At 43.1% G+C, this 13,576-nt stretch overlaps 1 protein-coding gene across 1 annotated transcript in view; it reads left to right on the forward strand.

Annotated features, from left to right (window-relative positions):
• LOC107108206 (cytosolic phospholipase A2 epsilon-like) overlaps nt 1–13,097 on the forward strand; it is an 81,922-nt gene extending 68,825 nt beyond the window's left edge. The window contains exons 17-21 of the mRNA XM_015408611.1: nt 4,236–4,343; nt 5,494–5,691; nt 7,668–7,834; nt 11,198–11,384; nt 12,150–13,097. Coding sequence (XP_015264097.1) covers nt 4,236–4,343; nt 5,494–5,691; nt 7,668–7,834; nt 11,198–11,384; nt 12,150–12,373 — 884 coding nt within the window. The 3' untranslated portion in view covers nt 12,374–13,097. The remainder of the gene's footprint in view (nt 1–4,235; nt 4,344–5,493; nt 5,692–7,667; nt 7,835–11,197; nt 11,385–12,149) is intronic.
• The last annotated feature ends 479 nt before the right edge of the window (nt 13,098–13,576 follow it).

Genomic DNA, 13,576 nt, shown 5'->3' on the forward strand with positions numbered 1-13,576 from the left:
GAAAGTTTTATTGTTGGTTTTTACGTTTTTTGCTATATGCTCCTCATATTCCCTTTTTGCCTGCCTGACCTCAGACTTGCATTTTATTTGCCATAGCCTGTGTTCCGTTTTATCAGCCTCACTGTGACTAGCTTTCCACTGCTTAAAGGAATTCTTTTTACTTTTTACAGCCTCCATTACTCTGTTTGTTAACCATGCAGGCTTTTTCCTATACCTTTTTGTGCCTTTCCTAACCTGCGGAATATATATTTTTTGAGCTTCTAGGATCGTAGTTTTAAATAGTTTCCAAGCTTCCCCAATGGTTTTGACCCATTCTACTTTTCCTTTCAGTTTCCTCCCCACATGTCCCCTCATATCAGAGAAATTACCCCTTTTAAAGTTAAAAATGGTAGTGTGAGTCTTTTTGGCCAATTCTCTATTTGTACAAATGTTGAACTCAACAACATTATGATCACTGTTCCCAAGCGGTGCAATCACTTTTACATCTCTCACCAGGTCTTGAGTGTTACTTAGGACCAAATCAAGGATCGCCTCTCCCCTGGTAGGTTCCGTGACCATCTGCTCCATAGCACAGTCATTTAGAGTGTCTAGAAACTCAATCTCTTTTTCCCAACTAGAACACATATTGACCCAATCAATGTGTGGGTAGATGTCATTTTCATCCAAACTGCCACTTTCCTCCTATTTTATTCTTCTTGTCTATATATATATCTTCTTCCTCTGTGTGTGTGTGTGTATACACACATACTAGGAGTATATATACTAGGAGCAAAGCCCATTGTGGAGGAAGACAACGTTCCCTAGAAAGAAGCGACGCAGGTGCTTATATTTCAGCCCCCGCCTCCTCGGCAGCATTCCCGATTGGGTTTCGGCCCACTCTCCCACCCTGTTGGTACTACAGGCTCTGGCTGGTTGCCCAGTTTAGGCGGCCATGTAGGAATTTTTCACCCCTTCCTGATTGGCCCCATGGTGGGGGTGTTTTTGCCTACCCTGTACTGCGGCAGTGGTGCAGGGGATTGTTTGGGTGCAGCCATGTTAGGTTGGTCACTTTATAGTTGGGCAGGGTTCTATGTGATTACTGATTGTGATCTGGTGAGCACCAGCTGACACCTCTTTTTTGGTGTCTAAGGGGTCTTGTGAGTATATTCCTTGGGCCCTGTGGTCCGGGACGGGGAAATCAGACTGCTTTCAGGACTGCTTTGGTTAGATCCTCCGTTTGAGTCTTGTAGCCCGGGGATGGGGCTCCAGGGCTGTCTTAAAATTGCTAGCCAGCTGGGCATGAGCCACAGCTGATGGCTCTTGCTTGAGGCAGGGTGCCTTGCCCTATGTCACATAGCAGAGGAGGGGTCTGCGGACCCCTGGCCTTGACCATACCACAAGCTGTGTTGCCCTTGCCATTATTTCCAGTTAATGTTGTCAGCTAATAAAGTGTCCCTTTAGTTAACCCAACATTTGTGTTTGCCTCTTTATTCCATCTTGGCGGGCAAATATATATATATGAAAGGCCACTCACCGTAAAATCAACGCCCAGGCCAAACTGCTGGACCTAGAGACACCATATTCGTGGAGAGCACTCCTACCATGGCGTAGGTGCTCACTAAGAAGGGATTTTTAGAAATTTGACCCCTAAGTGGGTCAAAAGGGGTAAAATGTGCTCCCTCCATTGATTCCTATGCGGCTGCCAGGCAGCTGCCTCCCTGCAACCCCCCACTCTCTGATTGGTCACCTGCAGAGCTCAGTGTTCTGAGGTAAAAAAAAAAAACAGTTACAGGGGACTTCAGAGAGCTAATGACAGTTGAGGAAATCAGTAGTGGCCAACAACCACCTGTGAGGTGAAGCAAACTGCTGGCCCAGCCTCTCTGATGGCTTCCAACACACTCCTCCCACCTCCTACACCTAACAGGTGGTTGTCAGGTGCAACAGCAGTTGCAGGGTGCTTAAAGTGACGAGGGAGCCTGTCCCAGTAGTAATGCCTTAGTGATCCTGCTGCCCCTACCTCCACAGTGGCTTCTAATACTTCTCCCCCTTCCCCTCCTACACTGGGCAGGCAGTTGCCTGTCAGGTGCAGGAGAGGAGGTGAGATGCTTACAGCTGCCGGGGAGGTTTGCTCAGCAGGATTACCTTAGCACTGCTGCTGGCTCAGCCTCCCTGATGCCTTTAAATACAATCCCCCCCAACACCAGACAGGCCGGTGTCTGTCAGGTGTAGGAGCAGGACCAGGGTACTTTAATCCATCAGGTACACTGCCCCAGCAGGATCACCATAGCGATGCTGCTGGTCCAGCCTCTCTGATGGCTTCCAACACATTCCCCCCACTTCCAACACCTAACAGGTGGTTGTCTGTCAGGTGCAGTAGTGGTTGCAGGGTGCTTAAAGCCACAAGGGAGCCTGCCCCAGCGGTAACACCTTAGTGATCCTGCCAGCCCTGCCTCCACAATGGCTTCTAATACTCCTTCCCTCTCCCCATCCTACACTGGACAAGCAGCTGCCTGTCAGGTGTAGGAGAGGAGGTGGGAGCCGCCAGGGAGGTTTGCTCAGCAGGACTGCCTTAGCACTGCTGCTGGCCCAGCCTCTCCGATGCCTTTAAATCCAATCCTCCCCAACACCAGACAGGCCAGTATATTTCAGATGTAGGAGCAGGACCAGGGTATGAATGTTCATGGGGAGATAGTAAAGGACATTTCTAGGAGCCATTTCGATGCATGCCTCCCTCATGAACCTGAAGAAATGTCCACCACATCACCACTCCCTCACACCAACTCCCACTCAAACCTCTCACCTCTTACTGCCCCCCGAGAAAGTTCCTGGCAAACGTCGAGCCAGATACACCAGTGCTACAAGGAGGAGGCAAGTTAGGAATGCGGCAAAGACATTTGCACATAGTACTCCTGCAGTGCACTGAGCTGCACAGGCCAAGTACCAGCAAGATCACCCTGAGGTGCTCAGAACAACACAGTCTCCATAGGAGCAAAACAATCCAGGAACACAAGTAGAGAGGCCATCAGTATCGTGGAAGGTAGCAGGAGCTGACTTAACAAATGACTGCTTCTTAAATGGACAGTTCTACATGGCCTGCTCCAGAGTGAGCTCACCAAGCAGCCTGGTGATCCTAGCACCTGAGGGCAGAGCCACCAGTGTGGTCTAGAGAGAGGTCCTTCAGTAGAGAGGGTGGGAAAAGTACGTATGTCTCACTTCATTTCTTACAGTACAATCTTCTCCGTTAGAATTCCTACAACAAATGTCACATTTTAAATTTCACATCATCAGTATTATAATTGGATTTATGGAGCTTAAATACCATAGCAAAGCACGGGTATCAGGCTACTATCTGTGTATGTATATATGTATGTGTATACACACACACACACACACACAACACTAACAGCAAGAAGATATATATAAAGTAGCTAACAACAAGCTTCTACAACTAAATCCATTTTACAAATTAATTACATATCATAAGTTCTGGTATACCAAATAATTCATATGGTTATATTCCATCTTGCAATCTAGAGTTTCAGTACATTAAAAAGTTAAACTGCTGTTCATAGAATTTATTTACTCAAAAATTCAGCAGTGTTTGAGCATGTACATGGTATGTTAATTTGATCATTAAACATTTTCCAGATCTTATAAACCATTCTGATCTTGTTAGTGCTTTTTCTTTTTTCCAGTTTATTGCAGTACAAATATCTATAATTTTCTTCTTTAATAATAATGCATATTTTCACTTTAGGGAATTAAGTCCCTTAATATTTAAATACAAACCTTTTAAAAATCTTATAGTAGGGCAGAAATTTTACTTCCGTGGTTATTTATCAGTATAAGAAGTATCATAAAATCTTGAGCTTGCTGTCAATTCTTAAGTATTGTCAGCTTACTACTTAAAAAACGTATTTAAAATGTATCCCCCAGTTATATCTAATCTGTTAGTCTGTAAATGCAAAATAGAACAGGAATCCAATGGCATCATGGAGACTATGAAAGTTTATTCCATTATTAGCTTTCATGAATCAGAACTCAGTTTTTGGCTTATGAAAGTTTATGCTGGTAAAAATGTTGTTTGTCTGCAATGTGCCCCTTGAAACTTGTTTTATTCTTCTTGTCATGATTTTAATTTTAAAATAATAAACAAAAAATCTATTTACTGTGTGGTTGGCTGTTACAGTAAACAATGTTTAAAATGTTTCTACAATAGTATAAAATTAATCTTAAAAATTATTTCTGCTCCCCAGGCACGTGGAGTAATATATTTTCCCAGAATATGCTGGATGCCTTATATTTATCAGAAAATTCAGAGGACTTCTGGCACACATGGACGAGAGACAGAGTGATTGATATTGGTCAGTCATTTTCAGGACACTGCTTTCCCTTGAGACTTTTGGAGGCAATTTGTTTTTGATTTAATCTGTCAGAAACAGAAAACATGAGAAAACAATGAACCCCACCCTCCCCATTATTATTGCTAAAATGCCCTTTCCACTGTTTATTCCTCCTCCTTTCCCCTAACGGCAGTCCCTGCTTTAGTCTAGTCTATTAGACACTGATGTTGAAGGCAAGCAAGTAGCTGTAGTCTAAAGGGCTTAACTATACATTACATTTATACATGTCTGCCATGGACTTTTAGTCAGATGTCAGCTACAAGTTTCCCATTGGGAACTCAATTGTCAAGCATGTGGGGCCCCAATTCAATTTGGGACTGCAGCATGTAGGGAGAAGGAGCTTCTGCCTGTCTCCCTGTGCCATTTTCCTGTCTTAAAACAGTCTGGGAGGCACACATAGTACCATCAATATTCATGCAACCCTCAGTGGGGTAAATAGTACCCCTGTGGCCTTTTCAGGTCAGGAATATGCACACTGTAATCTCAGTCCAAATTGAGGCCCTATGCACATGAGAACTGATTTTCCACCAGGGAGTTTGTAGCTTGTATTTGATTAAAAGGACTTGTTGTAGATATGTATAAAACTTAATGTGTAGTTTGACCCTTTAAAAAGGAGCTAATTTGTCTTGAAGGATGCAAATCCTGTATCATGCATCCTCTGAGCCAAATTCCACCCAAAATGAGAGAAGGCTCTAAATCCTCTGATCCATTTGGTTTATCTTCCCTTCTGTGATTTTTTTTGTTGGCAATTAATTCTAGGAGTACCTTTGCCAACAAAGTGCTTTCAGGAGTGTTCTTAATGGCATTTCCTCTTTATTGTGTGATCACTGCCATTGTATAAGAACCACTGAGACTGCTGGAACACTAAGAGTTCAATGGACACAAACATTTTGTACAAATTCAAAATTTGAATTTGATTTTTTTGAATACCAAACATTTTCTACTTTTGCATTTGAAATTTGAATTTGTGGAGTGCTTTAAAAACAAATTGTAAACCTTGTTGTAATTATTCAAAGTTATTCATAACAGCGGTACTCATTTTTGATTTTCTATTTTAAAGGAGAACTTTGACCAATGAAATTAAACAAAACTTTCTGTTTATATGACACAGATGAAAATACTTATCCTACTCTTCCTAAGAGGCCAAATGTGCAACGAACACGGCTCTTCATCCCCAGTGGAAGTCTCAGCAAAGTGCTTAGAGATGTTGTAACGATGCGCCCAGTGGTTTCACATTATCATAATTTTATGAAAGGCCTGCAGATGAATAATAAATACTTAGAGAACCACTGCTTTTCTACCTGGAAAGGTAATTCAGAAAGCTTTCATTTATCTGGATCTCTTTTAAAAAACTGGATATTTCTCATGATTTTCATCCATGTTTATATAGAAGATTATACACAATACACCCAGCATTTAACAGGTCATGTCAACAAACAGTTTAAGAGAAAATCCTGAGTCAGGCATTCATACCCAGTCACACCTTCCCCACTTAACCTCTACCTCCTTCCTGTCTACTTCTCCTTCACCCTAATCAGTCACTCCCTCCAGTGATGGTGATGAAGCCTTCAAGATAGTGCTAGGTATGTACAATGCACACTGGCCTCCTTATGCACACAGGTTCTGGTACCTTGAACATCTCATGGAGTGCAGCCCTACGAACACATTTCTGGGAATAAGCCCATTGAATATAATGGGACATACTTCTGAGTAGACCTGCTTAGGATTGTTCTCATGTTTAAGAACTATTATTATGGTTACAAAGAAAATGTGCGAGCAATTATAGTAGGCTCAGAAGCCAAAGAGATGCAGATAAGATTCAGTGTGCTAAAAGGGTAAGAATTTAGGAGCCTTCATGGCCAGTCCTCCTTCTTCCATGGCTCTGGAGGTTTTCTAATCCAGTTTGTCTTGTTTGTGCTCAGGGGCAGGTGGAGGCTCTCACAAACATTGTCAAGCAGATAGGCTGGGACCTCAGGATTGACAGGAACAGCAATCACTGTCAGAGCTGTTGATCCCACAACAGCCAGAGCTGAACTGATGCAGCTAGTGCCTGCAGCTGTGGTAGGGGCCTAGAGTCTGCAGGCGCTTATAGTAGGATCCTATCAGATGGCCCAGGAACCCAGTGTTCATTAGTTTTTTAACCTCCATGGGATTAGCCACTGACGTCCTCATTCTCTGAGAAGGACTCATGATCCTCAACTCTGACATAGTCCTCAATGTTTCTCCCTTGGTTGACTGTACCCTGTATTTCCCCAAATCATACAAATAAATAATTACATGAATAATTTATTCTTCTGATGTTCCAAAATTTTGCATGATTGTCTCTTTTTCTACAATTACCATGGTGATGAAGAGAAAAGGGAATAGAGGGAAGAAAGGCATGGATTGGTCTAAGGGGTGGAACGTGCTGCATAATAGAGTTCTTTTTCCTCAATTAATTTATTTAAAGCATTTATATGCTGCCTCTAGAAATCTGCTTGAAGCAGCTTACAAAATAAAAGAAGAAAGTCATTAACCCCCCCACTATTAAATTAACCACTCTTAGAAACCAATCAATAAAAAGTGCACCTAGGAAGCAACATGCTTAACTTCTTCCTCTCCTCTTCCACTAGGCAGGCAGAGCTGGACCTGAGCAGCTGGGATGGAGCATGAAAGCAAACTCCTTGGGGGTGGCTAAAGGAACCTCATTTCTTGAAATGAATATCTAGGGCTGGTCCACCTCTAACTCCCTAGGCAAACTATGACTTTGGTGCCCCTCTGTTCAATACAGAGAAAATAAGAAGTCTAGAATGAACATTTTACTGGGCATTCAAAATGAACAATGTAATAATAAAACAGATAAGTTCTTCAGAAGCCTTCAAAGTTCCATCATGGCAGCTATAGAAGACCAGTGTCAACAGATACGGAGATTCTAGATGCCAGTTAATGCCAGGCTTCCCGCTAAACCTGCCTTTTTGGTTTCCCATCAAATTTTGGCACCCCAGGTGTTCACCTAAGTTTGCCTAGTGACTGGACCAGCCCTGGGTGTATCTTAGCTTTGAAGAATCACCTCATTTTAAAAATGAAGTTGAAGCTACTTGAAAAATGAAAACATAAAAGGAGCCTGCCTCTCATATGTACCTATACAGCAGTGAAAAAGTATATACTGTAAAAGTGTAATTAAGCCTGCCCTGCAGGGGGGTTAAAATATGTTAAGAATACAGAATTTAATGGCATCCCCTTGCTTTTTCCTATTGTCATGTGCCACTATTGCAGTGCTGTAAATATGAACAAACTGCATTTCAGATACTGTACTAGATTCTTCTCCCAATCGACTGACTGAGACACCAGACTATCTGGAACTTGTAGACACGGCTTTCTTCATCAATACTAGCTGCCCACCTCTTCTGAGGCCAGAGAGGAAAGTGGATCTTATTTTGCATTTGAATTACAGTGGAGGATCACAGACATTGGTGAGAAGATTCTTTGGCGCCTTTGGCAACTTCTTGATATCTATTTGCTTCTCCATTTCCTCCCCACTTTAAAGATTAAGAATTGATGATTCCAAGTAGACGTATGCATTTCTTTAGTTATTAATAACAGTACTTACAAAAATATGGTGTTTTGTAGTTGTAGCAATTAATATAAATGAAACAAATTCCCTGTCTGAACAGCCTATAATGAAAAAAGCCCATGATTTTCTTTTGTTTTGTTCAGGAGCTTTATTTACTGCCTCTGTCTCTGTTGTCTCAAGTTTTCTTAACAAGGGCATACCAAGCTATATTCCTTGGGGGGGGGGGGAGAATGAGGAAGAGCAGACTGTAGCCAGTATGACTACATACATGTGTGAGGTAGTCCAATCCTGAAGCATGTGGACTGGGGCTTCAAATCAAATAAAAGCTGACTGAACATACTGCAACTTGCCTGTTTCTAGGGATCTCAGAGGGACAGAGATTTTTTTGTGATTTTTTTCTTGTGCCAAAATATGGTGACTATAGTATTTTATTCTATATTAATTCTATATTATTTAGAATATATTATTTCTTTCTTACTTGGATTAGTTTTTTTTAGTATAGTTTCCTTTTTGTATGTATTATGTTCTCTAATAGTTTCTGAAGCATTTTACCATTTTTACTTAGGACTTGCCCCCCCCTCCCTGCTTTATTATTGGATTTGTGGCTTACCTTAGTGCCTTGCTTCCTCCTGCCACTTCTGGCTCTTCAGAGCTCAATTTTTGCTTAATCCCCTCAGTCTTATTTGCTTCATTAGTTCTTTATGAAGTATTTCAGTGTGTGACTTGATGTGATTGCATGTTGCATCTGTCCTAGCAAATCCTTTTGATTTTTAACTGTGGTTTCTCCAGCTGGTGAAGCTGTTGTGGACCTGTGGGTCTTTGGGAATTATGATTCATTTGGGATTTGTGTCTTGTGTAACTAGGGTTGCCAGGTCTTACCTGGGTCCTGGCAGGGGGCTCTATCCTGGCTCCAGGAGTCTTCTGGCATGCATGTCACGATGACTTCACCCGGAGGTGATGTCATCATGCTGAGAACGTCAGCTGTGATGGGGGCTCTTTGGGGGCAGGGCCAGAAAGTGGGGAAATCCCTCCCCAATTGGTGGGTTGGCATCCCTATGTGTAACTCAGCCTGTACTGTGTGTCTGGTTGTCCTGAGGGTAACGCAAGCACAACCCAAGCATAAGATAAAAATTAATCTCACATACAGTCTAGTAATACAATTACACAAATTATATACATGTTCTTCTTTCCTCCAAAACCTGGCTGTGTGCTCTGCCCTGCCCTGGATGCATGCTGATATCCAAATATTATCCCTCTTTCCATCAAAGCAAATCATCATCATCATTTTTCACTGAGACACAAGGTGGATTACAAAATCTAACCCCCCCAAACAACAACAACAACCCAACAACGAACAAACAACCAACCAAACAAAAAAAATTCTATCAGGCAGCAAAAACCTCTCACAAAGTAAGGAAGGACTAGGATTACAGAACTGGGAAGGCCATGTGAACGAAAGATGGCCTAAAGGCAGGGGTCCCTAACATGGTGCCTGTGAGTGCCTTGGTGCCCACCAACACCTTTCCTTGTGCCCACCAAGTGTTTTGAGAAAGAGGGTGGGCCACGTGGTGATTTTGTTTAGTGATTGGCTATTGAGGATTTGGTTGGCTGTGCAGATTTTTTAAAATGATGCTTTGGCAGCAGCTGCCACCACAGTGCAAGGATCTTCACTCTGTGACTGAAGTTAATCTGCAGCAGCCATTTTGTGTCTGCGCCTGACATACTCTGTCAGAATTTCAAAGGCACCCACAGGTTAAAAAAGTTTGGGGAACCCTGGTCTAAGGCAACAAAAATATGCTGGAGAACCTGGGCTGTGAAGAAATGCATTTTTTGAGTAGAGGTCTGACCTGAGAAAATCTTTAAAAGTTTTTCTTCTTTCTGGGCAGAGAACAGGCAAGAAGGAGGGAGTTGGTTCAATGGCTTTCCAATGTCACCTCAGCTACCTCTTAAGGAATGCTAATAGGTCTAGCTAGAGACAATAGTATAGTCCAGTCCCCCCCCCCCCCACAAGCAGGGAATAGAGATTTGGAGGAACTGAAGACCAGAGAGACTTCAGGAAGGAATTCCTGGCAATCTCCAGGAAAACATTTATTTGACCTGGCCTGACCTGGTCAGTGGTTGGGGAATAGAGATAGCATAAAACTCCTGGAAGCAAGGAGGAATGGCTCTTTTGTGCTGAGTCCATCAGAGCAGACAGAACTCTTGAGGTTTGGAGGAGGAGGCCATTAACCATGTGCAGGTCTAGAAAGCTGGAGAAAGCTTCAAGGTAATGGTGACTCTGTAAAGATCTATAACATTCTAAGCTCAGGAGCCTGTCCTGTAGTCTAACATCTGATAGGGCATGTATAGAGAGAAGGACAGAGATATTGTGATTTACCCTTTTCTTTGCTCAGTCTGGTGTTGTGCTAAGAGTATGCTTGTAAACATTTTCTTTTTAATAAATACTTATAACTTTTGGTGCTGGTAGTGGTTCTCTGTACCACATAGACCCCCACCATCTTGGACACACTATTTTAAAAGGAGTGTCAGGAGGAATGCAGTCAATTGGCAAGTGGCTATTCCTCCAGGGGCAGACAAGGCAGTAGACTGTTCCTGTGGTGACCAGATGCTGGGCAGTGGGGGACACAGAGGCAAGGCCTCAGAACTTGGAAGGGAAGCTGGGAGTCCTCCTGACCCTCCCAGTGGGCAATTCCTGCAGAGATTAAATGGTGGCAGCAGGTTACTGGAGAGAAAGAAAAGCCTCTCTAGATGTTGGGAAAATCTTGAAGGGCAGGGTGGAACAGTGCCTGCAGGAGGAGCAGGATTGCTCTACCACATGGGCCTTTGCTATTATTACTGGCTACCCTTCCCTATCAATGTTTCATAAAATCATAGTGCTTGAAAAACTAGGCCAGTCCCCTGTACCAAGACAAAACATACCAACCTCCAGATATATTTGATAGTGATAGGGTTGCTAGCCTGTAGGGACAATGCTCTAGCATTTGCCCCGAAATGCAATGGGTTAATCATAGAGTTTTGGGCAAATGCTGGAGTGTCACCTGACATGATGACATCACTTATCACAGAGTTTTCCTTCCACTGTCCTGCAGAGCAGCGGTGGGCACAGCCAATGGAGGAGTGGAAGATGTTTTACTGAAGTGGGAGACCTGGCCTCCCTAGAGAGGGGCCTACTCACACTTCTAATGAAACTTCTAGCCTTTATGAAATCAAAGCTCTCTCATCTCTCAGGGTTTTGATTTTGCTCATTTTTTTGATGTTGTAGCCATTGGACTTATCTATGAAGTACTATGCAGAGCAGGGTATCCCATACCCCAAGACTGTGCTGAGTGAAGAAGACAGGCAGCATCTCAAGGAGTGCTATCTCTTTGATGAGGCGGACAATCCAAAGGCTCCTATAGTGCTGTATTTCCCACTGGTATGCGACACTTTTCAAAAATACAAAGCACCTGGTAAGTTAACTGGATTAGGATTCCACCTAGCATGACCTTCCTAAAGCTGATTATTAGTATTGGCTCCAACATTTTAGTCTATAGCTAGTACTGAAAATAGGAACATACAGAGGAGAGAGAAAATTGTGTGCAGGGCTAGATTATTTTGGCAACAATAGTCCCCCATGGCCAAAGAGATAACACCATTTAAAAAGTGGCTTATGTCTTTGTTGAAAAAGCAGAAATGAAGCAATGGCTGTATGTGGTTCTTTCCCCCATGACCAATGATCTTTAGATTCCAAGTTTAGATTTCAATGGAATAGTGTCACCCCACCTTCATCTCACTTATGCCTCTGTTAGTCCTACTCACTCACCATGTCAGATTGCACCCAACTCCATGGTTTCCTTTCACCCACTCCCACTCACCCCATACTCTGCACACTACTTGCATTACCAAAACGAAGAGCAGTGTGGCAGATGGAGAATTTCATGTGGCTTCCCCACTGTCAGCATCTATTTCTCATGAGAAAATGAAGTGTTCCTCTAAAAGGCAGACCAGTTAAAGTCCAAGCATGCAAAAGCAACTGGTAAATAAGCTCATGCCACAACTCTTCTTGCTCACAAAGCAAACAAAGCCTCACTGCTTCTGTAAAGTGTGATTGATTCCAAAGTTACAAAGTTAACACAGCAAATGCAGATAATTTCAGTGTTCCAATGTGAGAAGATCACAGTGGTGTGAAACAGTAGTATCTGCTCATTTCCTTCTTGGGGTTGTTTTTTCCACAGGTGTGGAACGCAGTCCTGATGAGATGGAGGAGGGCGAAGCTGATGTTACCAGCACTATATTTTCCCCTTATGCCACTGGTTTGGTGCAGTATACAGAGGAGGATTTCAACAAGCTGTTGAATTTGACCAACTACAATATCCTCAATAATGAACATATGGTTCTGCAGGCTCTCCGTATTGCCGTGGAGCGAAAGAAACGGCAGAAAAGGGAGTCTTTATTTTAATCACGTTAACCATCTCAGAATGCATTTTCCTTATTTTCTGGCTGTGGAAGCTACCGGAGGTGTTGGCCAGTATTGCATATTTTTGCTGTTGGCCAGTATTGAATATTTTTGCTGTTGGCCAGTATTGCATATAGCTAATGTTGTTATTTTATGTCATATATACAATACCTCAAGTGTGCAAAGGGCTGGACTTTGGAATGGAAGTCCTGAACTGTGGCTAGGATTGCCAGCCAGACTTGGCAACCCACTGGGAAGATTTTAGGGGTGGAGAGAAGCACATCAATATCGTGCAAGCATGCGATTCCACTTCTAGTGAAAACCAGAAGGGACGTCATGACATTGAAAGAAACTTTCTAGGTATTGCTCAAAACTCTGTCGTTAAATCACAGCATCACCTGTGATGCCTACAGCATCCTCTTTGATGTGATAACCATGTGCACCCCTCATTTCCCCCATTTTTTTCTGGCAGCCTTTGAGGCACTGGCTAGAAGAGGGGGAAATCATGCCCCCCCCCCGCAGTCCTGGCTCACAGGGGAGCATGGAGATTTGCATTTGAAGTATACATTCTCATGTAAAGGGGGAGCTCCTAGGACCATTAAGTCATGAGTTTAAAAAAAAATAACGTAATGGCACCATTGATAAGAAACTGCATTCCATCAGTTTAGGCCTGAAAAGTATGCAGACGGAGAGTGATTTCAGCTAAGCATACCTTTATTTAGTTCAGAACAAAGACAACTGACCGGCTCGCAGGCCGGTTTATATGCATTCAGAAAACCCGCCACCAAGCTCACCTAAACACACCCCCTACTCCCGATAGGCTATTTACAGTAACCGAGAGACCCATTGGCCTCCTGGCTGGGGACCTAGCCCTTTCATTGGGCCGGCTAGGATCCTACGGACCCATTGTCTTTAGACTCGAAGCTATTGAGGAATTGTGCCTGGCCAGCCTGGGCAAGTCCGGGCATGTCAGGCTGAATACATTACAATGCCATTGGTCAGCTTTGCCTCTGACTGGCAGTGGCTTTCCAAGGACTCAGGCGATGATCTTTCCTCAGTCCTGCTACTTATTTTAAACTGGAGAAACCAGCATTTGAACTAGGGGTCTTCTGCATGCAAAACATATATCACTCCAGAGTTATTCAGCTAAGAGGGGTTGGAGTGTGGTCTTTCCAGGTTCAAGCCCAGCACTATAGAATCAAAAGT

The sequence above is a fragment of the Gekko japonicus genome, unplaced genomic scaffold (genome assembly GCF_001447785.1).
Source record: "Gekko japonicus isolate JY-2015 unplaced genomic scaffold, Gekko_japonicus_V1.1 scaffold1710, whole genome shotgun sequence".
NCBI lineage: Eukaryota > Metazoa > Chordata > Lepidosauria > Squamata > Gekkonidae > Gekko > Gekko japonicus.